Source organism: Pongo pygmaeus, chromosome 4, assembly GCF_028885625.2.
Source record: "Pongo pygmaeus isolate AG05252 chromosome 4, NHGRI_mPonPyg2-v2.0_pri, whole genome shotgun sequence".
Classification (NCBI taxonomy): Eukaryota; Metazoa; Chordata; class Mammalia; order Primates; family Hominidae; genus Pongo; species Pongo pygmaeus.
In genome coordinates this window covers 185,549,767-185,574,342 of record NC_072377.2, presented here as the reverse complement: position 1 = coordinate 185,574,342, position 24,576 = coordinate 185,549,767, and the positions used below count along the sequence as shown (strand labels likewise).

At 42.7% G+C, this 24,576-nt stretch overlaps 1 protein-coding gene across 17 annotated transcripts; it reads left to right on the top strand.

The window, feature by feature from the left end:
* The first annotated feature begins 5,670 nt into the window (after positions 1 to 5,670).
* Positions 5,671 to 23,563, top strand: ZFP62 (ZFP62 zinc finger protein). 17 transcript variants are annotated; one of them, XM_063665418.1, is made up of 4 exons: positions 5,767 to 5,818; positions 6,952 to 6,996; positions 15,626 to 17,965; positions 19,036 to 19,504. In XM_063665418.1, the coding sequence occupies exons 3-4, from the start codon at positions 15,724 to 15,726 to the stop codon at positions 19,053 to 19,055; spliced, it is 2,262 nt and encodes a 753-aa protein (XP_063521488.1). In that variant the 5' UTR covers positions 5,767 to 5,818; positions 6,952 to 6,996; positions 15,626 to 15,723; the 3' UTR covers positions 19,056 to 19,504. The 17 variants fall into 17 exon arrangements, with proteins under 17 accessions (XP_054344623.1, XP_054344614.1, XP_063521487.1 ...); XM_063665412.1 differs by lacking the exon at positions 5,767 to 5,818 and adding exons at positions 5,886 to 5,928; positions 6,380 to 6,506 and having other exon boundaries at positions 6,889 to 6,996; positions 15,626 to 19,504; XM_063665415.1 differs by lacking the exons at positions 5,767 to 5,818; positions 19,036 to 19,504 and adding exons at positions 5,941 to 6,506; positions 20,730 to 23,563 and having other exon boundaries at positions 6,889 to 6,996.
* Positions 23,564 to 24,576: the final 1,013 nt, after the last annotated feature.

Here is a 24,576-nt window from a genome sequence, read left to right as displayed (position 1 = left end):
CTGTGAGCCCATTTTTCCACTGGGTTGTTCATCTTTTCAATTTTGGAGAAGCTCTGTGTATCAGGGAAATTTGCCCTTTATGATATAACATGCAAATATTTTTTCCCAGTTAGTCATTGATTTTTTTACTTTTCTTGTAGTGGTTTTGCCACATGGAAGTATTTTATTTCTATATATTTGAATTGATCTAGCTTTACTTTCACAGTTTTTGGATTTTGCGTTACAGTAAAAAGGAAAGAAAGAAAACAAAAACCCTCCCTCAGTCCAATATGAGCAAAGAAATCTCCTGCAGTTTTTTTTTTTCTTTGTAAAATTTTACGGAAGTGGGAGCAGCTGCCATGATGGTTGGTGTGTGTGCATTTCACATTTAAGTCTTAGATACACCTGGCATTGATCCTGGTGTTAAGGGCTGTGGTTTGAATCCAACTTCATTTTTTCCCCAATGCTTCCCAGCTGTCCCTGTTCTGTCTTTGCCACTAGTTTGAAATGCTAGCTTTACCAGATGCCCAATACCCATGACTGTTTAGGTCTATTTCTGGACTTTATATGTATGTCTCAGAATTATACCAGCTTAATTATTAATGTGCCTTTATAGTACCTTGCGTCATTCCTATTTTTATAGGCATTTTCTAGCTAGAAACAAGCAAGAGTCTGTTAATTTGTCCAGGTGAACTTTAGAATCAATTGTGGGTTGCCAAAGAAGATTCTATTGCTAGCTTTTATCAGGATCATCATAATCATACTTTACAAGAAATGACTATTCTGATGTCAAGTGTTTCCATTCATGTGAATGGAATATCCAAGAACCTTTCCATAAGTTTAGTTCATCCTCTATGTCCCCAGGAGCACTGTAAATTTTCTTCATATGGGTCTTGCACGTGAGTTGTGAATTCCTGGGTATTTGGTCTTTTGTTTGTTTCTATTGTAAATGTAGTCTTTCCTTCCATTATTCCAACTGTAATTTCTATATAAGGAAACTTGATTTCTATATGTTAATTTTGAAACCACACACCTTACAGCATTCTCGTTTATTCTAGTTTTTTTAAGTTAATTCTCGTGAGTTTTCCAAAAATGAAATCTTATCTGCAAATAAGACAATTACACCTCTGCTTTCCAATGTTTATATTCTGATTTCTTTTTTCTTTGTTTAATCCAGCTGCAATGGGAAATAATAGTAGTGATGGGTAACAACCTTGTCTAGTGCTTTACTCTGATTGCTTCCAGTGTTTACCTATTAAGCTTATTAGTGTTTCTAATTCCCTATTCTTATTTTAAGACTCTTAAAAATGTTCTGTCTATTGAACCAGTGATTCCTCTTCTTGTAAATTATTCCAAGGAAAATACGACGAAAGCGTTATGCACGCTACTATCTAAAACAGCACTAATTTATTTTTTAAAAAAGACATACTTAGAAAAAACCTCTGTGAGTTACACAGAATAGTTAAGGAGACTGTAGTTTAATGGAATATCACAAAGAGTAAAAACATGAAAAATGCTAATGTATAATATTATTTGTAAAAATGCTATATAAAAATACAGATATAGTATGATTATGACACTATCTGAAAAACACTCACAAATTGGTGGCAGAAAAAAGCTTACTAAGTTTACTAAGTAAGTTTACTAAAGTTTACTAAGTAAGAAAATTTACTAAATTATGGGCTGGGTGTGGTGGCACATGCTTGTAATCCCAGCACTTTGGGAGGCTGAGGCATGGGGATCATTTGAGCTCAGGAGTTCAAGACCAGCCTGGGCAACATAGTAAGACCTTGTCTCTATTTTTTTTTAAAAAAAGGAAAGTTTAGGCCGGGTGTGGTGGCTCACGCCTGTAATCCCAGCACTTTGGGAGGCCGAGGTGGGTGAATCACCTGAGGTCAGGAGTTTGAGACCAGCTGGCCAACAAGATGAAACCCTGTCTCTACTAAAAATACAAAAACTTAGCTGGGCGTGGTAGTCTGCGCCTGTAATCCCAGCTACTCAGGAGGCTGAGGCAGGAGAATCCCTTGAACCTGGGAGGGGGAGGTTGCAGTGAGCTGAGATCGTGCCACTGCACTCCAGTCTGGGCAACAAGAGCAAAAACTAGTTTACTAAATTAAGAATAATGTTTCTGTTTTCCAGATTTAACATAATGAAGTGATATTATGGTACAGTGGGAGGAGGGATTTTATTTTAAAATAAATTTGCGGTTGGGCAGGTGGTTCATGCCTGTAATCTCAGCACTTTTGGAGGCCAAGGTGGGAGGATCACTTGAGGCCTAGGACTTTGAGACCAGCCTGGTCAACACAGCAAGACCCTACTGCTCCAAAAAAATTAAAAAATTAATCTGAGGCCGGGAGCAGTGGCTTACGCCTGTAATCCCAGCACTTTGGGAGGCCGAGGTAGGTGGATCACCTGAAGTCAGCAGTTTGAGACCAGCCTGGCCAACATGGTGAAATCTCGTCTCCACCAAAATACAAAAATTAGCCCGGTGTGGTGGTGCGTGCCTGTAATCCCAGCTACTCGGGAGGCTGAGGCAGGAGAATTGCTTGAACCTGGGAAGCAGAGGTTGCAGTGAGTCGAGGTCGTGCCACTGCACTCCAGCCTGGACAACAGAGTGAGACTCCATCTACAAAAAAAAAAAAAAAAAAAAAATTAGTCTGGATCTGGTGGTTCACACCTATAGTCCTAGCTACTCAAGAGGCTGAAGCAGGAGGATTGCTTGAGCCCAGGAGACTGAGGTTGCAGTGAGCTATGTGATCACACCACTGCACTCCATCCTGGGTGACAGAGCAAGACGCTGTCTCTAAAAAAAACAAAAACACAAATTTGTGACCAAATTCAATGGCTAAACACAGAGGTGGAATTAAGCCCTATGGGCATAGCTCAACATTAATTTGTACTTAAACCACTCCAAAGGGAGGTAGATGAGCCGCAAAGCAAGAGCAAACCCAGACAACCTCATTGCTGCACCTATTGGCCTCCTAGAGCAGTGCTGTTCAATGGAAATGTACTGTGAGCCATGTATGTGACTTCTGATCTTCCAGTAGATGCATTTGAAGTAAAAAGAAACAGGTAAAATTCATTGTAACCATGTATTTGATCTACCCCAATATAGTCAAAATACTATTTCAGCATGTAATCAACATTAAAAATTATTAATAAGATAGTTTACATTCTCTTTTCCTAAGTCTTAGAAATGTGGTGTGGATTTTACATTTACAGCACATCTCAATTCAGACTACCATAAGCTACATGTGAATAGTGGCTGCCCTACTGAACTCAGCTCTGATGTGTAGATATCTCTAAAAGACAAGTGTTAGAAAGGCAAGCGTGTGTCTGTGTCTGTGTATCTGTGTGTGTTATGTAGACACAGGCTAAATGAAAGGTGCCTGCAATATAACAAGGCTCAAGGAGGAAAAGCCATCATCTAAAATCAAAAGGATCTGACAGGCACATTGGCTCACACCTGAATCCTAACACTTTTGGAGGCCAAGACAGATGGATCACTTGAGCCCAGCAGTTCCAGGCCAGCCTGGGCAACATGGTGAGGCCCCATCTCTACAAAAAAGATAAAAATTAACGGGGCTGTGGTGGCATGCACCTGTAGTCCCAGCTACTTGGGAGGCTGTGGTGGGAGGATCCCTTGAGCCTGGGAGGTCGAGGCTGCAGGGAGCCATGATCATGCCACCCCACTCCAACCTGGGCAACAAAGTGAGAGCTTGTCTCAAAACAAATAAACAATAAGATAAAATAAAAAGCATCTGACTCAAGATGATTTACGTGGGTTTCCCATAATCCCTTCCACACACACACCACCTTTCATTGAGGGAAGTGTTCCAACCTGGACATGAATATTTTTCTATCTTGCTGCCTAGAGGTAAAAACCCAGTCTTTGCCTACGATGAACCTTTAAGGGCAGCTTTAATTCTGGAGGCCTGTGAGGACCACCCAAAACTCCTTCTAGAGCTGTGCTATCCAATAAGGTGACCATTAGCCACATGTGGCTATTTACATTAAATGTAATTAAAAATTCAGATCCTCAGCAGCACTACCCACATTTCAAGTGCTCAACAGCTGCATGTGTCTCGCTATCCTTTGGGGGCAGCTCTACGGGAATCCACTCCCAATCCTCTACTCGCTCTGGGGCTTTCACCTAAAGCTGCAGACCTGAGCCGGGGGCTCTGCTCCTCCTTAGGAGTGGCTGCTGCCTGTTAATTCGTCCACACTGTCTTCGAGGTGGGTGGGGTTGTGGCGTGAAGCCCAAATGCGGTCAAGAGCTTACTGCTACAATGAAATGCCCATTCCCTCTACCTAAGTGAACACGGTGTCTCAGCACCCACATGTATAAAAATGAAAAATAGGCGTCGAGCTGATGCCAAACACCGGCTCACCCCAGCTATATGTAAAATTCATTCAAATAATGTAAATAATTTGAGCTGTAAAACAAAATCCATCTCATTACAAGTTGTGCTCCCAAAGCATTTCACTATTTGTCTAAGAATTAACAGTAAATATTTTGAAATATTTCTATAATTTTGCTAATCCAGAAAATAACACTAAGAGGGAAAAAATGTAATCTAATTTCGTTACAGAGATATATGCTAGGGTAAACAATAAACAATAAGACAATGCATAGAACTATTTTACACTACGATAAAATTCAATGAGGCACATAGAATGAAAATATTTTTACAGCAGAATAAAAAGCTGGTGAGGGACATAAAAGTTCAAGGAAAAAAATCCTAAAAGATGTAAAACGTAATTATGACTGTTAAAAGTGGATAATACCAAATCTTCAGGGATTTAGATTCCATTGGATACACTTGAAAGAATAAAGCAATTTTGTTCTTAATATTAACAGCATGCCAAAAATATACCCTTTGCAATTATTTAAACTTAATATGAAAAATATTTAGATGTTGCTGTTTTTTAAAAAGGCTGACTATAGCCAATAACTTAGTTGTATACTTAAAAATAAGAATATAATTTGATTGCTTGTAACACAAAGGATAAATACTTGAAGTGATGGACACTCCATTAACCCTGATATGATTATTACGCATTGCATCCATGTCTGTATCAAGATATCTCACGTACTCGACAAATAGGGACACCTACTATGTACCCACAAAAATTAATTTAAAAAAAAAAAAAAAAAGGTCTTCAAAGTCATTTTAGGCCCTGGGTTTGGAAGCCGACATCGGCGGTGGGGTGGGCAGGGGGCAAGGTCGCTGCCAAGCTGGCGCCCCGGGTGGGAGTGTGGCCCGGTCCCAGGGACCGCTCCAGGGGCGCGCTCCCTCTCCGCATCCCCAGTGCCTAACCGGGGGCGCTTCTGGTGCTGACGACCAGGAAGGGCTGGTGCTCTCGGGCCAGCCCCCAACCAGCTGAGAAGGCAATGGGTCCCCAGCCCAGCGCTGTCCTGCGCCCGTCCCGGATTCCTCCATTTCCCGCCAGGCCCCCACTTCCGGGAACGTCCTGCACCCACACCTGGCAACTAATCACGTGTTCAGGAACCAGGTAGACAGGTATTCACTTTATTACCTGTTCCCCCAGCCCACCCCACCCCACCCCACAAGCTAATGGGCACGGAAACAGGAAGCCCCGCCCACGGGCTCCAGGCCGCGCCCGGAGCGCGCGCCCTGCAGCTGGTCCTCAATAAATAGCCGAGGAGGCGCTCCCCTCCCTCCCGCCGGCGCAGTCGGCCCGGACCATCGAGTCAGTCCTCCAGCGTCCCAGAGAGGGCACGGAAGTGCCCCAGGGCCGGCGCGGGTTCTTCCGGCCGTGCGGTCCGCGCTTTTGTCCCGCCGGCGGCCGGGTTCCCGCGGCGCCGCCACAGCCAGTACGTGAGTCCGCGGCCGCCCGCGCTCCCGCCCCCGGCCCTTGCCTGCCACGCCCTTCCCTTTTTGGCCGGGTCTTGGCTGCCCCGCGGGTCTCGGGCGGGATGTGGGAGTAAGCGTGCCCCCTCCCTGCACATATCTCAGTAGGCGCGTTCCTGGGGAGCGGAGGGGAGGGAAGACCTCGGGCAGGCAGAGGGGTGCCGGGCGCGCCCCTGGAACAGACTGGGCTCCATGTGGGCCACAACTGCGACGTTTGAACGGACCAGCGTCATGTTAGGTCTGCTGAGTGTTCCGAGAAGGGCCAGGGCCCCGCTCCGGTGTTCCTCAACTATTCATCCCTGTCTTGGATGGGAGAGGATCCCTAAAAATTAGCGCTTGAAAATACCCACTATTTCGTGCTCCCTCTGCAGTTAAGTTTGGTACTCTAGGACTTGAGAGTGATTGCGAGGGCAGAGAGACCTCTAGGGGTGATCTGATTCGACCTTCTTCCCCTCCGCCCCCCCCACCCACCTTTTTTTTTTTTTTTTTGGTCGGTGAGTGATCATGATAAGCTCCTGCTGCAGGTATGAATAGAGACCCCCGGAGGCGCGTCCTGGCCCTCACCTGGGGAAGCGCACCTGCGTACAGACGGGTGCACCGGGAGGAGGCGACCTGCCGCGTGTTCCTGCAAGCAGAAAAGGAGTTAACTAGGTAGGGAGGGGAAGGTCGAAGAGTTTCTTAGACCCAGGGGATAGCCTGCGGGAACCCAGGGGTGGGACGTAAAAGATCACTGGGGAATGCCAGGGCTGGGTGTGCTGCTCTAAGACGTTTAAATTAGTTGGCCAGCAGGAGCATTTCTTCGTGAAAGCTCAAGGCTTAAAAAAAAAAAAAAAAAATGAAATATGTAATACATTCATATGGCTGGGATATTACAAATATAAAAAGTTACCAGTGAAAGATTTCTTCCCATTCCGCTTAGGTATCTTCCTAGGCCATACCCTCTTAGGTAACCACTTCTGTTCCTTTGTATCTTTTGCGAATTTCTGCAAATACTGGCAAATATAACTAGTTAGTTCCCCCTTTTTTCACACAGGTGATAGAAATCCTTCTAACTCGTTGATTCTTTCACTTTATCTTACCGGTCTCTACATGTCAGAACACAGAAGTTGTGTTTTGTTTCGTTTTGTTTTACAGAGCTGTGGTAAGTATTGGATGGGCCATTGTTTGGATGTTTTCGATGTTCTGTCCTTTTTTAGATCTATTCGGGGGCATTTGGGTTGTCTCCAATTTGTTGTTACTTCAAACAATGGTATACTCAATACAATGTATTAGGGTAAGGATTTTTACAGAAGAAACTAAACAGCCATTAGAAAATTATTTTTTTACATTAACTCAACCAGTTATTGGCAGGTTGTTGCATATGACAAGTCATTATCAAAATCACTGATGTAGAGTGTTTAAAGAACAAATAAGACTAAGTAGTCCTTCCCTTCTGAGACTTGTCCCTATATTTAGTGTTACACTAGCCTAATAGACTAATTATGTCAATGACTCCAAGCCAGTCCCTGCCGGGTTTGATTCAGAAAATCAGCCTCCCTTTTAGTATCTCCTTTGCTCACCTCCTCCCCTACGATAACTAGAAATCTCTTCTGCACTACTTCGTATGAGAATGCTCTATTTCAGTTTTTTACTTTAATGAAAAATCACCTTTCATTCTTATTTCTATATTTAAGCAATAGAACCAACTCATGTTAATCGTATACGTTCCTAATATTCGTAAGACAAATGCAACAGTAGCTAGAACACAAACCATATTCTCTTCTCATCTGCATATTACTTCTCTGTTCCTTAGTCCCATCTTTCCTTTGCACATTGTGCCCCTCCTAGGTACTCTTCCTTCTGGGTTGGTAAGCATTTTGTGGTCACATTCTCTTGTCTTGTTTCCTTTCTTTGGTCATCTCCAAATCAAATACAGTATCCAAGAATCTAAGGTATAGAATCCACACGTGAACCTTGAGGTGGTAGATCGTCTTGCAGAATATGGTTGGACTCTGCAAATTCAAAGTAGTTCCAGGCTAATTGCAGTCTGTTAATAAGAAGCGATTTTCAGCCAGAGCAGGCCACAGTTCCTCTCTTACGAGTTGTCTAGGCTCTTGAAAAGTGGCTCCTGAGTCTTGGAGGCAGAGACAGCAAGAATTTAGGGCAGGTTCTTAACTATTTGCATTCACATTTCTAGGCCTTGGCGATAAAGCATGAACAAGAAGCACAGAAGAGTGCCCAGAGGTTGTTGGTCATATGTAGTTTGGAAGGAGTGGGTGGCGTTCTATGTCTGACGCTTTTGACTGATGTAACCAGGCTATTAGACTCATGCTGCATGTTGAAAACTGGTTAGAAAGGGCTTGTCCATTCAGCCTTTAGAACTTTTGAGAAATTCAGAAGTTTCTGGGTCTTTATATGGAAGAGTTGTGTTTTGGGGGTAATTCCTTACTTGTGTCATCAGGGACACATGACTTAGCCACCACATCGGTCTTAGTTGGATTATAGTGACTTACTCCTGGAACTCCAGGACTCAGGCCTGTCTTGCCTCAATCCATTCTCCCACTGCAACTAGTGTGAGTGAGTGATCTTTCTTTTTTTTTTTTTTTTTTTTTGAGACAGAGTCTCGCTCTGTCACTGAGGCTGGAATGCAATGGTGCTATCTTGGCTCACTGCAACCTCTGCCTCCCAGGTTCAAGCGATTCTTGTGCCTCAGCCTCCCAAGTCGAGTAGCTGGAACTACAGGTGCGCACCACCACATCTGGCTAATTTTTGTATTTTTAGTAGAGACGGATTCGCCTCATTGGCCAGGCTGGTTTTGAACTCCTAGCCTCAAGTGATCTGTCTGCCTCAGCCTCCCAAAGTGCTGAGATTACAGGCGTGAACCACTGCACCTTGCCTGATCTTTTTAAAATTTTTTTTCTTTTCTTTTCTTTTTTTTTTTTTTGAGACAGTTTCGCTCTTCTTGCCCAGGCTGAAGTGCAATGGTGCAATCTCAGCTCACTGCAACCTCCACCTTCTGGAGTCAGGCAATTCTCCTGCCTCAGCCTCCCAAGTAGCTGGGATTACAGGTGCCCACCACCATGACCAGCTAATTTTTTTTTTTTTTTTAGTAGAGACGGGGTTTCACCATGTTGGCCAGGCTGATCTCAAACTCCTGACCTCAGGTGACCCACCTGCCTCAGCCTCCGAAAGAGCTGGGATTGTAGGCATGAGCCACTGTGCCCGGCCTAAAGTTTTTTTCTTATGAACTTCCATATACCCATCACTTGGATTCAGCAATTATCAGGATTCTGCTGTTTAACTTTTCCCTTTTTAGTTTTTCTTGATTGAAATATTTTAAAGCAAATTCCAGATTCCATGCCATTTCACTGCAGACTTCAGTCTGGATTAAAAAAAAAAAAAAAAGGTCTGGGTGCGGTGGTTCACGCCTGTAATCCCAGCACTTTGGGAGGCCAAGACGTGTGGATCCCCTGAGGTCAGGAGTTGGAGACAGACCTGCCAACATGGCAAAACCCCGTCTCTACTAAAAATATAAAAATTAGCTGAGTGTGGTGGCAGGCACCTGTAATCCCAGCTACTCGGGAGGCTGAGGCAGGAGAATCACTTGAACCTGGGAGGTGGAGGTTGCAGTCAGCCGAGATGTGCCGTTGCACTCCAGCCTGGGCAACAGAGCAAGACTCCGTCTCAGAAAAACAACAAAAAAAAAACAAAAGTTCTAATAGCCACAATGCCGTTATCATACCAGCCTAAATTAACTCTGATTCCTTGATATTATCTAACAGAGGTGGGCACACTGCTGGGCTTGTGGACTGTTTTTGTATGGCCTGCAAACTAAGAATGATTTTTACACTTTTAAAGGAATGCTTAAAAAAAAACAGTACTCAGCAGTTCTATGTGGCCCACAAAGCCTAAAATATATGCTACCTGGTTCTTTACAGAAAATGTTTGCCAACTCCAGTTTAATAAAATAAGTAATTTTTCCAAAACGCATATCTAAGTTTGCTACTCCTTTGCCCGAAGCTCCTGAGGATCAAGTCTGTGGACTCCTTATGGTGCAGCCCTTGTCTTTGCCTACCTGTCTGATTTTCCCTTTGCCTGCCCCAGATGTCTTCAGCGGGGTGAACACCAGTTCCTCTGTACCTGCTCTTCCCTTGGCACTCTTCTCTTCCTGAAGCTATTCCTGTAGTCCATCTCCCCTTTCCCACCCTCCATGCCCTGTATTTGCCTCTCTTTTTTTTTTTTTTTTTTTTTTTTTTTGAGACATAGTCTTGCTCTGTCGCCCAGGCTGGAGTGCAGTGGCACAATCTCGGCTCACTGCAGGCTCCACCTCCCAGGTTCAGGCCATTCTCCTGCCTCAGCCTTCCTAGTAGCTGGAGCTATAGGATCCCACCACCATGCCCGGCCAGTTTTTTGTGTTTTTAGTAGAGATGGGGTTTCACCGTGTTAGCCAGGATGATCTCGATCTCCTGACCTTGTGATCTGCCCGCCTCGGCCTCCCAAAGTGCTGGGATTACAGGCATGAGCCACCGTGCCCGGCCGCCTCTGTCATTTTTATCATATGGTTATTTTCCTACCAGACTCTCTTACTAGTCTGCAGGCACCTTGATGGCAGGGCCTTGTCATATCCATGTCTTTGGATAGGAATAGCCCAGGGCCTGGGAAACAAACAGGATACAGATAATAGTCTTAAGTTCCTTGGGCAACACTTAGTCTCAGAAATAACTGATACCCTATAATGCATCTCCAGTATTGTTTATAAGGGTAACTTAATTATCCTTATGTGTTACATTCTTTGTATTGTCTTTATGTTTTAGCAGCATTTACTCTAGTGCTGTCTTGGTGCTTTTCTGCCTGTGTTTTTGATGGATCTTAGTATTGATTAACATAGATTTCATTTCAAGCCATCTATTTTCAATGAAGATGCATGTTTATATTAATCCATTTTGATTTCACTCAAGAAGAGGATTGGATGAACTACATCACGTGATGGGACATCATGCCCCCCAACCCAAACAGAGGAGTTTAAGCAGAGCCAGAACAGGGAGGCCCCAGGCCTTCACCTAGGTTAGAGAGGTAAGTGGCAAAGTGTCTGTGATTCAGGGAGGCCCCAGGCCTTCACCTAGGTTAGAGAGGTAAGTGGCAAAGTGTGATTTTAGGCAGACCAGGCCAGTCAGCAGCCAGTCTAACATGGAATCCCAGAGGACAGGAAGAAAACTAATAATCCACTTGTCAAAGAAACAAAGGAGGAAAGATCAGGCTGAGAATCAGTGAGTGGAGTGGCAGTGAGGGTTGACAGTTGCACAGGCAGCTGGTGCAGAAGGCTTTAGGTGCCACAGTAAGTAGCCTGGGAGAACTTGGCACTGCCCAGTGCCTAGGTGTGCATTTTACAAAAACTCTTGACAGTGGTTGGAGAAAGAATTGGGCAGGGATAAGAGTGAAGGTCTAGAAATGATGGCAGTCGTGCAGAAGATAATTTAGGAGGCTTAAACTAAGGCCTTAGCAGTAAGAAGGAGGTGGGCGATGGGGTGGGAGCTTCAGAACTACTTAGGCAATAGAATCAGCGGTCCTAGGGGCTGTTTTGGATGTGGCCAAGGGAAATAGCCCGTTTCTGTTTTAGGCAAAAGGGTGGAGGGCAAGGTGGATATGAGGGTCTGTAATTGGGAGGGATCTTGGGCAGAGATGAGGACCTGAGACGGTGTGTGGGAGTGCTGGGAGCCATGAGGGTTCCCAGGGGAATATGTGGAGCCAGAAGAGGAACAGCTCAAGGTGGAAGAAGGGGCCAGAAACATCCAGGGGCAGCAGCCCGGAGGGCAAGCACCAGCCTGAAGAAGCTAATGCAGTGTGGTCTGCATGGAAGAAATGAGGCATGAGGGGAGTGGGATGTGAAGACCACTTTTTCCAGTTACAACAGGCAGTAGGATGGCAAAGCAGTACCTGGAGGGGAAGGTGTAGAAGAGGAAACAAATTTGCTTTCTGATATTTTTAAAACTTTGTTTGGTAATAATTTTAAATGCACAGAAAAAATTCAAGAATATGAACAGTTAAAAGATTCCAATCACTCAGATTTACCTGCAGTTAACATTTGACTTCATTTTGTCCTCTTGCTCTCTCTTTCATACATGCAAGTATTTTTCTAAACCATTTGTAGGTAAGTTATATACATCATGGCCCTTTATCCCTAAATACTTCACCGTATATTTCCTAAGGATTGGGATAGTCTCATAGATAACTACAGTACAGTTTTTCAAATTGAGTAAATTGGAAGTTGATACTGCTTTTACCTAGTCTACCATCCATATTCCAACTTTTTCAGCTGATACAATTGTTTTCTATAACAATTTTCCCCTCCGCTACAGATCCAGTCAAGGTCAGGAATTTAATATAGTGGTCAAGTCTCTTTAGCCTTCTTTAATCTGGAACATTTCTACAGCTCTTCTTTGTCTTTTATGAAAATGATGTATTTGAAAAATATAGTCCCCCCTCTTCTCTCCACCCTCTGTTTTAGTAGAAAACATTTTTCATTTTGGGTTTGCCTGGTGATTCAGTTCATGTAATGCATTCTCATAGGTGATGTGTCCTTCTCCCTACTAAAAGCGTATTATGTCCATCTGCCCCTCTGGAGGTGTTAAATTAGAACACCTGGCCAAGGCATTGTCTCTCCACTCTTGAATTTTTCCCCCTTGTAAATAATTTAAGCATTATAAATATTTAAGACCATGCAGATATCCTGCTCCTTGTCAGAATTTCCTCCTAGACGTAGAATTCACTGATGATTCGCTCCTGATCCAGTCTTTATTCTGATAGTTGCAGAGTGCTGACTTTTCCAATTCTGGTATTCCTTCTACATTTATCAACCAGCACTCACATTCTGCTGTAAGCAAGAGGCCTCCCTTTCTCCCCTGTTTGTACCTGTGTAGACTCATGAAATCCTATCTTCAATGGTTTATAATGTATCACTATACTTAGTTATTATGGTGCTTGAACACTGGATGTTCAAGCTGGGTCTTGCAGCATGTCCCTACCTTTTTTTGAGCCTCTGTTTACTTGCTGGTATAACATGATGCTCATCTTGTATGTTTCCTGCTCTCAGCCTGAAATCAGCCATTTCTTTGAGAAGCTCTGGTTCCTTTAGTAAATAATGGTAATAGAGACCCAGAATGAGGGTACTAGATGTGCTCATTACCACTGGAGTGTTTTTATTTTTTGAGCTTTCAGCAAACAAAACTAGGAAATTAGGAAATATGTGCAAATATATACATACAGCCGTACAGACTTGAATATACATGCATGCACATATATGTGATTTAGAAATCATAAGTTCACACCAGTACTTCAAATTCATCCCAAGGTTCATTTTTGCCTTCCTCTGTTCCTTATTTTTATGTCCCTTTCTCTAGGAGAGCCCTGAGTCCAACAAAATCAACACATTTACTCAGGTTCTTAATACATCTTAAGTTGTTTCAGAATCGCTTTGTTCATACCTCTGCAGAAAACCTGCTAACAGTTGAATTGTTTGTACCTCTTCCCACTGCCCCGCCTCCAGCTTTCCCCAGACTGAATGTACTTATGTAGTCAAATGCGTTTCTAAGTTGCCTGGATTACTTCTGTGTTTCTTTTTTGTTTTCTTCCTGCGATTGTGGTATTCATGTGAAATGCAAATAGGTTGATTTGTTTTGTTTAAGCAGTTTTTCCCCTTTCCAATCCTCACTGATGTTTAATTTTAAATTCTTCGAATACGTAGAATATTATGTATTTTGCATAGTAAAAACTATTAAAAAGGCTATATACTCAAGAGTCTCTCTCTTTCCCCCATCCCTTCTGCTCCATTCTCCACACTCCTCCCTTGTAGGCGATGAACCTCGTTGTTCTCTGGTTTATGGTTGCTATAAAGAGAAACACATATGTGCTTGTTTTCCTGTTTTCTTTCCTACACGAAACATACCATGTATATTACTCTTTTTCACTTTGACCTTCTGACTTTAGGATATACAAATTGTTCCATATCAATTCAGAAACTCTCCTCATCCTTTTTTAGTACTCCATTGTGCATATGTGCCAGTTTATTTAACCAGTCTTCTGTGCTTGGAGATTTATGTAGGTTTCCAGATTTTGCAATTACAAATAATGCTGTAATGAATCACTCTGTGCATGTATGTTTTTTATATTGTTGGAGGTGCATCCTCATTATAAATTCCTAAAGTAGGACTTCTGGGTAAATGCATATGTAGTTTTGATAGATATTGGCAAATTCCCCTTAAAAGGGGCTGTGCCAGTTTGCATTCCCAGCAGTGTATGAGAGTGCCTGTTTCCTCCACAGCCTTATCAACAGTGTATTGTCAAGCTTTGAACATTTGCTAATATGACAGGTGAGAAGTGGTGTTTTACAGTAGTTCTTATTTACCTTTCTCTTATTATGAATCAAGTCGAATGTTTAAGGACCATTTAAAAGAATTGTCTGTTCATCTTTTTACCTGTTTTCCTGTGTGATTTGTAGTTTATTTTTCTTCAATTTTTGAAAATGTATCAGTCTTTTGTTGGATATGGGTCATCATTAGAAAGCTTCCTCTATACTCAGGCCATAGAGGCATTTACCCATGTTTTCTAGCATTTGTACAGCTTTTTTATATTTAGAGCTCTATTCCACGTGGAGTTTATTTATGTGTGTGTGGTGTGAAGAATGGGATCTAATTGTATCTTTTTTTTTTTTTTTTTTTTTTTGTGAGACGGAGTCTTGCTCTGTCGCCAGGCTGGAGTGCAGTGGAACAATCTCGGCTCACTGCAACCTCTGCCTCCCAGGTTCAAGTGATTCTTCTGCCTCAGCCTCCCGAGTAGCTGGGATTAGAGGCATGCGCCACCATGCCCAGCTAATTTTTGTATTTTTGCTAGAGACGGCTTCACCATGTTGGCCACGATGGTCTCAATCTCTTGACCTCGTGATCCGCCCGCCTCAGCTTCTCAAAGTGGTGGGAATACAGGTGTGAGCCACCGCACCTAGCCCTAATTTTATCTTTTTCTATATGGCTTCATAGTTGTTACAACACTATTAAAAGGACCATCTTTTCTCCAGTAATTTCAGATGTCATCTGTATCATTAATTTCTGTGTCTACCTGGGACAATGTTTGGACTTCCTGTTCTATTCCATTTGCCTATGTACCACGACCACACTATTTTAATTATAGAGGTTTAATAATATATTTTAATATGTAATATGCAGGTTGCCTTCTTCCTCATCTCTGCAGTAACTGTCTTCATGGTTTCATAGCCTTCTCCCTGATACCCCTCCCCAGGTACTAATTTTTTCTGTTTAGTTTTGTCTATCCTCTGCTGATTTTGTCTAACTTTTCATAATTAAAAAAAAGTTTCGCCTAACTTTTGTCCTACTTATGAATTTTTCTGTCTTCTATTCTTCAGAGATTTCTTCTGCCCTCTTGTTTGTTTTTCCATGACTGGATTACATTGTTTAAAAACTGATTGGTGTTGCCCATGGTTCTGTGCATCATTTCACCTTGCCGTATGCTAAGCTGTTATGCAAGAATAGAAAAGCTCATTGTTCCATTGAAAATCCAGGGCTCTAGCATTTTAACATTAGTTCCACAGGGGCAGAAAATTCGTCATATTCATTGTTGTGTCCCTAGTACTTAAAAAACGGTACATGGTACATGGTATCTGTCACACAGTATGTTGTCAGTAAATGTTTGTCAAGTGAATGTTGTTTGTTGTTATTCCAGTTTGTTTGTTTTTTTTTTTTTAAAGAGAGTGAACAGGTGTCCTTTTCATTTTCTTGGTTTAGTGTCACATTTGAAGACGAGCACTGAGGATGAGGAACCAACTGAAGAATATGAAAATGTTGGAAATGCAGAATCTAAGTGGCCAAAAGTGGAGGATCCTATGCCTGAATCTAAGGTTGGTGACGCATGTGTTTGGGATAGCAAGGTAGAGAATCAACAGAAAAAGCCTGTGGAAAACAGGATGAAGGAAGACAAAAGCAGCATCAGGGAAGCAATCAGCAAAGCCAAGAGTACTGCAAATATAAAGACCGAACAGGAAGGTAAGGCATCTGAGAAGACCTTGCATCTAAGCCCACAGCATATCACCCACCAGACTATGCCTATAGGACAGAGAGGCAGTGAGCAAGGCAAACGTGTGGAGAACATCAATGGAACCTCCTACCCTAGTCTACAGCAGAAAACCAGTGCTGTTAAGAAATTACATAAATGTGATGAATGTGGGAAATCCTTCAAATATAATTCCCGCCTTGTTCAACATAAAATTATGCACACTGGGGAAAAGCGCTATGAATGTGATGACTGTGGAGGGACTTTCCGGAGCAGCTCGAGCCTTCGGGTCCACAAACGGATCCACACTGGGGAGAAGCCGTACAAGTGTGAGGAATGTGGGAAAGCCTACATGTCCTACTCCAGCCTTATAAACCACAAAAGCACCCATTCTGGGGAGAAGAACTGTAAATGTGATGAATGTGGAAAATCCTTTAATTATAGCTCTGTTCTGGACCAGCATAAAAGGATCCACACTGGGGAGAAGCCCTATGAATGTGGTGAGTGTGGGAAGGCCTTCAGGAACAGCTCTGGGCTCAGAGTCCACAAAAGGATCCACACGGGGGAGAAGCCCTATGAATGCGACATCTGTGGGAAAACCTTCAGTAATAGCTCTGGCCTTAGGGTCCACAAAAGGATCCACACGGGTGAGAAACCTTACGAATGTGATGAGTGTGGGAAGGCCTTCATTACTTGTAGAACACTTCTCAACCATAAAAGCATCCACTTTGGAGATAAACCCTATAAATGTGATGAGTGTGAGAAATCTTTTAATTATAGCTCTCTTCTCATTCAGCATAAAGTCATCCACACTGGAGAGAAACCTTATGAATGTGATGAATGTGGGAAGGCTTTCAGGAACAGCTCAGGCCTCATAGTGCATAAAAGGATCCACACAGGAGAGAAACCTTACAAATGTGATGTCTGTGGCAAAGCATTCAGCTATAGCTCAGGCCTTGCAGTCCATAAAAGCATTCACCCTGGGAAGAAAGCCCATGAATGTAAGGAGTGTGGGAAATCCTTTAGTTATAACTCACTTCTTCTTCAACATAGAACTATTCATACCGGAGAGAGACCTTACGTATGTGATGTGTGTGGGAAAACGTTCAGAAACAATGCAGGCCTCAAAGTCCACAGGAGGCTTCATACTGGGGAAAAACCATATAAGTGTGATGTGTGTGGGAAAGCCTATATCTCACGCTCTAGCCTTAAAAATCACAAAGGAATCCACCTTGGGGAGAAGCCCTATAAATGTAGCTATTGTGAGAAATCCTTCAACTACAGCTCTGCCCTTGAACAGCATAAAAGGATTCATACCAGGGAAAAACCCTTTGGGTGTGATGAGTGTGGTAAAGCTTTCAGAAATAATTCTGGCCTTAAAGTACATAAACGAATCCACACTGGGGAGCGACCTTACAAATGTGAAGAATGTGGGAAAGCATACATCTCTCTCTCGAGCCTTATAAATCATAAAAGTGTACACCCTGGGGAGAAGCCCTTTAAGTGTGACGAGTGTGAGAAGGCCTTCATCACATACCGAACCCTTATAAACCACAAAAAAGTTCATCTTGGGGAGAAGCCCTACAAATGTGATGTGTGTGAGAAATCTTTTAATTACACATCACTCCTTTCTCAGCACAAAAGGGTCCACACTAGAGAGAAACCCTATGAATGTGACAGGTGTGAGAAGGTCTTCAGAAACAACTCAAGCCTTAAAGTTCATAAAAGAATCCATACTGGGGAGAGGCCCTATGAATGTGATGTGTGTGGAAAAGCCTACATCTCACACTCAAGCCTTATTAACCATAAAAGTACCCACCCTGGCAAGACACCCCATACATGTGATGAGTGTGGAAAAGCTTTTTTCTCAAGCAGAACTCTTATAAGCCATAAAAGAGTCCATCTTGGGGAGAAACCCTTCAAGTGTGTTGAGTGTGGGAAATCTTTCAGTTACAGCTCTCTCCTTTCTCAGCACAAGAGGATCCACACAGGGGAGAAACCCTATGTGTGTGATAGGTGTGGGAAGGCCTTCAGGAACAGCTCAGGCCTCACAGTGCATAAAAGGATCCACACAGGTGAGAAACCCTATGAATGTGATGAGTGTGGGAAGGCATACATCTCACACTCAAGTCTTATCAATCATAAAAGTGTCCACCAGGGGAAGCAGCCCTATAATTGTGAGTGTGGGAAATCCTTCAATTATAGATCAGTCCTTGACCAGCACAAAAGGATCCACACTGGAAAGAAGCCATACCGATGTAATGAGTGTGGTAAGGCTTTTAATATCAGATCAAATCTCACGAAGCATAAAAGAACCCATACTGGAGAGGAATCTTTAAATGTGATATATGTGGGAAGTTATAGTGGCACATCCCAGAAGAGAACCTATGAGGGAGGGAATGCCCTGGATGGGGGCAGGATGAGGATGCCTCTGTAGCAGGCAGAGCTTACCGAGTCTCTCTGAACTCAAATGGAAGAAATACCTTATGAATGTAAGAATGTAGGGGGTCATGGCTTTTAATTTACACAGTGTAAATGAAACCATCCTAGAGGATTATGAGGAATCTTTTCTATGTGATTTTCAATCATAGCGAGCAAGAAAGGCTCCAGTGTCAAGGTAGTTCAGCTCTTAGAGGATATAAAATAGTCCATACTTGAGAGAAAAACTTATCTAAGTGATGGAATGTGAAGCAAATCTTCAAAATGAGTAGACATTTCTGGACATAAAACACAGATGAGGAAAGGACTTCAATTAGAAGTTATGTAATCACCATCAGAAAGTTCATGTTTGGTAAATTCTGTTACTAGAAATGTAGGAAATTCAGGTATAGCTTTGAATCCCAATTACACATTGGCCAGTGGGAAAACTAAAGGCCTCCAACAGGCAAATTCAGGGAGGATAGGTTTCAGGGAATATAAATTTATTTAATATTAGTGGTCTTTAAGTATAAACTTGATGTAATTGGTTTGGGAGGGGGCAGTGATGATGACTTCTGAAACAAAATTTGGATTTCCTTTTAGAAAAAGTAAAAAGCATAGACTTACAAGTCTTAACAGGAGATAGGAGAGAGTCACTCATAAAAAATGCAAATTGATGAACGTACTATTGTGATACATTAGTTGAATGGATGAAACTTTTTTAAAGTTTCAGATGAACTCCCATAATGAATGATGAATTTGTGATGAGGGATAACATGGAAGTGGTATTCACACATTATGCTACAATAAAAGATTATACCATGGAGAGGATTTTGACACATTCAGTAACTAATGGAACACACCGTCAACATGAATTTGCACCTTACATGACAGAAGTGATTCAGGGATTCCTGTGAATAGAAATGTTGAGAAGGAACGCATTTTATCACAGAAGCTAAAAAGCTAAGTACCAGTCATCTAGAGAGAAGGAAATTAATGTTTCTTAATAATCCTGTTAAATGTTTGATTGTTTTTGGAATGTGTTATTGTAAAGATGTCATGCAGGACGTGTATATTGTCTGTTGTAAAATGTTAACGAATACTTTGTTCAGGGCTCACTCTCTCTTTGTCATGAAAGCCAGCTCCTTGTGGCGAGGTAAAGTGGAATTCCAATAAAGAAATTCCTTAAATCAAAACGGGCTGTGAGTTTAGATGGAGGATACCCAAGAGCCATTTTTGTGTCAGATCTTCTTGGGGTAAGTTATACCAGATCCAAACCAGAGAGGGTAGTGGACTCATCCCACAGGGCTAGCAGCTCAGTTGGTTTCACCAGAAGTTAGAAGGTGCCTCCCTAGGAGGAGCACAGGATAGATTTTGAGGGGACCACAGTGGAGCCATGTGATCCTCATTACTGGGCCAGATCCTAACTCAGGGGAGCAGGTAGGTTGTGTGAGTGATCAGTCACCACACACAGCTCTGTCAGGAACATGTAGAATTGAACATAAAGTACGGCTGTGTATGAAGCTGTTAACTAGGTAACTCAAAGGGTAAAAATAGACTCTTCTGAGAATTGAGTAACCTGTCTGAGAATACTGTGAGTGGGCCAATCAGCAAAGGCTGAATTTGAAGTCTGGTCTCTGGTTTCAAAACCCATTGTCTTTACAAGAGATCAATTTCAGCCATGTAGTTTCCCATCTCCCTCTGGGACTCCTATCTCTCTAGCCAGATAGTTTCCATGCTCTTTCTAGGAGGATATTTCTTTCACTTTGTATCCAAACCCCTACCAGTAAGTTTTGATGGCTGCGGTGGGGAAGGGTGGAGTTGAGGGAGGAAAGGGAGATGGAGCATTTCTGCGACTGCTCCACTTGGACTGTTCTGATCATACTTGCTCTCTATCCTCCTCTGCACATGACACTGGCAAGCCTGACCCTATACACAGACTTGGACTGCTTTATTTGGCAAATACTTGAGGATCTACTAGGCACTGTCCCTGTCCCAGGTACTGGGTGGGACAGGATGGCAGCAGGAGTAGATTCTGGTAGATGAGGATGAATAAAGGGAGAAAGGCTGTGAGCACAACCACCCTAATGGATGTCTGAATTAAGACTGCAGGTGCTCAGAGGACAGTGACTAGGACCAACCAAGAGGGAGAAAGTGGTGACATCTGGGCAGGATATTGAATTGGGTTTTCTGAGAGAGTAGTAGGAACTAGGATGACCTGAGTAAAGGCAGCTACGGAAGTGCCCAGGCATCCTCCAGCAAGGCTGGTCTCTGGCCGGGCTGGTGTCTGGGCAGTAAGGAGGGTGCCATGGAGTAGTCGTTCCCAGTAGTCGTGGGGACATGGATTGGGCTTCCTTTTGCTGAAGATGAGACCAGCTCTGGTTGTTTTTAACCTGAGGTTTCCATGTGCTCCTCACACAGGAGAGCTCCCGTACTTGAGCTCCAGCTGAACCTAATGCACTGTCTACTTTTGGGGAAGATGCAGGCTAAATAACAAAGGAGAGGATGGCCACAGCTCAGTTGGGGATTCTGAGTGCCTCAGCCCCACCGAGCACCAGACAAGCTCCTACTGCGGCCCCCATCTACTGGCATGCTCCGGAAATGGGCCCAGGTCCTCAAGTGTACCTACAGCCAGATAAAAGCCATTCAGGCTGATCCCAGACATGGTGGGGTCTCTGTTGTAGCACAGACCCAATGAACTGGCGCGGCTGAGCCTGCTCAGACCAGGGATGGAACGTGGTTTAGGCACCACCTCCAATTCCTTCCAGAGAACGATATGCAAGTGGGAAAAATAAAGGGGGAGGGAAAAGCGGGGAGGAGAAAGAGAAAAAAGCCTGAAAAAACAATGAGTATGGAATAGCCATCCATAGGAGTGCACATCTCTATTAGCAAATTTGTCTGAAGGTGAAAGCCTGGAAAATAATTTCATGTTTTGTGTATGGAGACACTGGGTGTGAAACGGTACTGAACACCAATCCTGCAATGCAGGGGAATTTTCCTTCATGGGATTCAAAAATGAGAGGATCACCACCAGGACAACACCTGAAGATGTGTTAGCTGAAGACAGACATTGGGGACCTGAAGTCGTCTGCATCAAGACCTTGAGGAATTGGCCACAGCTGTACCCAGGGAGTCCCTGGGCTGGGGAGACCATTTCTCTTCTCCAGCTTCAGCTAAGGGCCTTGGCCTAGAGACATGAAGAAGGAAGCAGAATACAGTACTTCAATTGTCTTCCTACTGAGGAGCCATTCTCATTTAGACCTGGCGGTTCTTCTCAGGTCATGGATAGTGTCATTGTGCTAAGGAAGCCGTTTGCATGAAACCTGTGTAGAGTCAGTGAAGTATAGTGGCCGAGGACGTGGTCTCTCCACCAGGAAGCCTGAGTTCAAATAAGGACTCTCATTTATTTCCAGATGACTTTAGGCAAGTAACTAAACTTGTGTGTCCTCACCTGTCTTCTTTTTTTTTTTTTTTTTTTTTAAGATGGTCTCGCTCTGTCGCCCAGGCTGGAGTGCAGGGGCATTAGCTCACTGCAACCTCCACCTCCTGAGCTCAAGCAATTCTCATGCCTCAGCCTCCAGAGTAGCTGGGATTACAGGCATGCACAACCATGCCAGGCTAACTTTGGTATTTTTGGTAGAGACAGGATTTCATCATTGTTGGCTGGGCTGGTCTTGAACTCCTGGCCTCAAGTAATCTGCCCAGCCTCAGACTCCCAAGGTGCTGACATTACAGGCCTGAGCCACCACAGGCTACCATGCCAGGACCTCACCTGTCTTTTGTAAAGATAATAGTAGCAACCTCAGGTTGTAATGAGGGTTGGAAACATTAATAGTGTTAAGGTCCTTAGAAGGCTGCCTAGAATGAGAAGTATTTGCATAAGAATGTATGGAGTAAGTCTGATGAGTAAGTATGGTGGCCCTGTCCAAAGACTCAGCATCTAGATGCTTGGGCAGTGGAGGACAACTCTTACCTGGAAAATCCCTCAAGGAAATCCCTCAAGGACCACCCCCTACTCAGACAAAACTTGAGAAGAAACATGAGAAAAGTGATTTTTTGGATGTTCCTGAGTGGTATCTTGCTTCTAAGTAAGCAATCCATTGTCTATAAACAAACATGTTTTGTCTTTGTTGGGCTGCAAAAGGGCTCAGCAGGAGGAGCCTCCAGCTGAGGCCAGTAACCACACATGTTGGGGGTTGAGGGCTGCCTCACGCTTGCCTCTCTGGCCTGGGCAGCCTGCTCACTCACGTGGTATACATTTTGTTTCCCCTGTGTTTTCCCAGCAATACTCAGATGTGCTGAAGATTACTGTAGGAAGGGTTGGTGAGAGCCAGACTTTCACCGTCTTAACCATGGCTGTTTCTGGTGAGTGTCCCTTAAGAGCTCAGAGGATAAGTAGTGGTCCTGGGGTGGGCAGGGCAAAGCCCCAAAGAGGAGAAGGTGAAGTTCCTCTGGTCTTGGGTGCAAACTATGGGGCCATATTCCATTCAGTGCAATAATATGAATTTATTTCCTGTTCTATCATTTTCCCGTCTGTAAAATGAGGGAAAAGACCTGTTTACAAGATTGTTTTAAGGCTTAATAAAAACGCTCTGTATTTCATAAAAATGTTGTACAAACATTGTTGCATTGACTATCTTTTTAAAAGTTGAAGGAGATAAGAATGAGAGCAAAAGTTGATGAAACAGCAAACAACACAATAAAGAAGACCAACAAAGTCAAGGTTGGTGCTTTGAAAGGACTGAAAATTGGTAAACCTCTGATGTGATTGAAAAAGAAAAGCACAGATAATCAAAGTCAGGAATGAAAATTGGGAAATCACAACAGATTCCATGGGTTATTTAGAAGTCTATTTTTTAACTTCCAAACATGGGAATTTCCTAGTTATATTTTTGTTATTGTTGTTACAAAACATGGTCCATATGACTGCTATCCTTTGAAATGTGTTGAGATTTGCTTTATGGCCCAGCATATGTTTAACCTTAGCAAAGGTTTGTGGGCACTTGTAAAGAATGCATGTTCTGCAGATGCTGCATGCAGTCATCTACATAAAGCCATTAGATTGTTTGTAATACGTTGTTCATATCTTCTTTGCTCTTAATGAAGTTTTATTTGCTTGTTCTATTAATGAGACAATTGTTGAGTTATCTCTACTTAGATATAGTTCTGTGAACTTTGCTTTATATATTTGAGGCCACACAAATATAAAATTGTTATATGAATTGAAATTTTATGAAGTAAACCTTTTATCCTTAGTAATGCCTTTTACTAAAAGTCTCTTTTTTTCTGGTATTAATAACATAAGCTTCTTTTTTGGTTACTGTTACATGGCATTTCTCTTTCTTTCCTTTTACTTTCACGCTTTCTGTATTTTTATGTTTTAGATGTACCTCTTGGAAACAGCATATAGTTTGTTTTAATCCAGTCCGATAACTTATTTTAACAGGATCATTTAGCCCTTTAATTTATAGTTATGAATGATTCTATTCATACTCTATTTTTCCATCTTTTGGTTTGGAAGTTATATACTGTTTCTCTTCTTTTAGTGGCCTAGGAATTAAAAGGTGGATTCTTGACTTATCAAAGCCTAATGTTAATTGATACTTTTATCTTCACTCTAGACAATGCAAAGTTCCTAGAATACTTCAACTTAATTTACCTTCCGTCCTATATGCTGTTGTTTTGGTTAATTTTAATTATATATACATATAAATGTACATAGATATATATTAAAATATGTTACTATTGTTTTCTATACCAAATGTTTAATTACTTTTTTTTTCTTTTTTTTTATTTGGAGGCAGAGTCTTGCTGCTTTGTCACCCAGGCTGGAGTGCAGTGGCAAAATGGCTCACTGCAACGGCCACCTCCCAGATTCAAGCAATTCTCCTACTTCAGCCTCCCCAGTAGCTGGGACTATAGGCACACACCACCATGCCCGGCTAATTGTTGTATTTTTAGTAGAGACGGGGTTTCACTGTGTTGGCCAGGCTGGTCTTGAACTCCTGACCTCAGGTGATCCACCTGCCTTGGCCTCCCAAAGTGCTGGGATTACAGGCGTGAGCCACCATGCCCAACCTTTTCATTTCCTTTCATTCTTCTCCACCTCTGCAATTTTTTATTTGGGGACATTTTCCTTCTCTCTAAAAAACTTTCTTTAGAATACTCTGTCCTGTTAGGGGTAAAACTTCACAATTTTTATTTGCCTAAAAATAACTTCATTCTTAAAAACGATTTTTTGTGGGAATAGAATTCTAGGTTAGACCTC

Coding starts and splice junctions, on each gene's coding strand:
- ZFP62 (XM_063665412.1), top strand. CDS start 6,945: ATGTCAGAACACAGAAGTTGTGTTTTGTTTCGTTTTGTTTTACAGAGC. Junction 6,997..15,625: donor TTTTGTTTTACAGAGCTGTG/GTAAGTATTGGA, acceptor TTCTTGGTTTAG/TGTCACATTTGAAGACGAGC.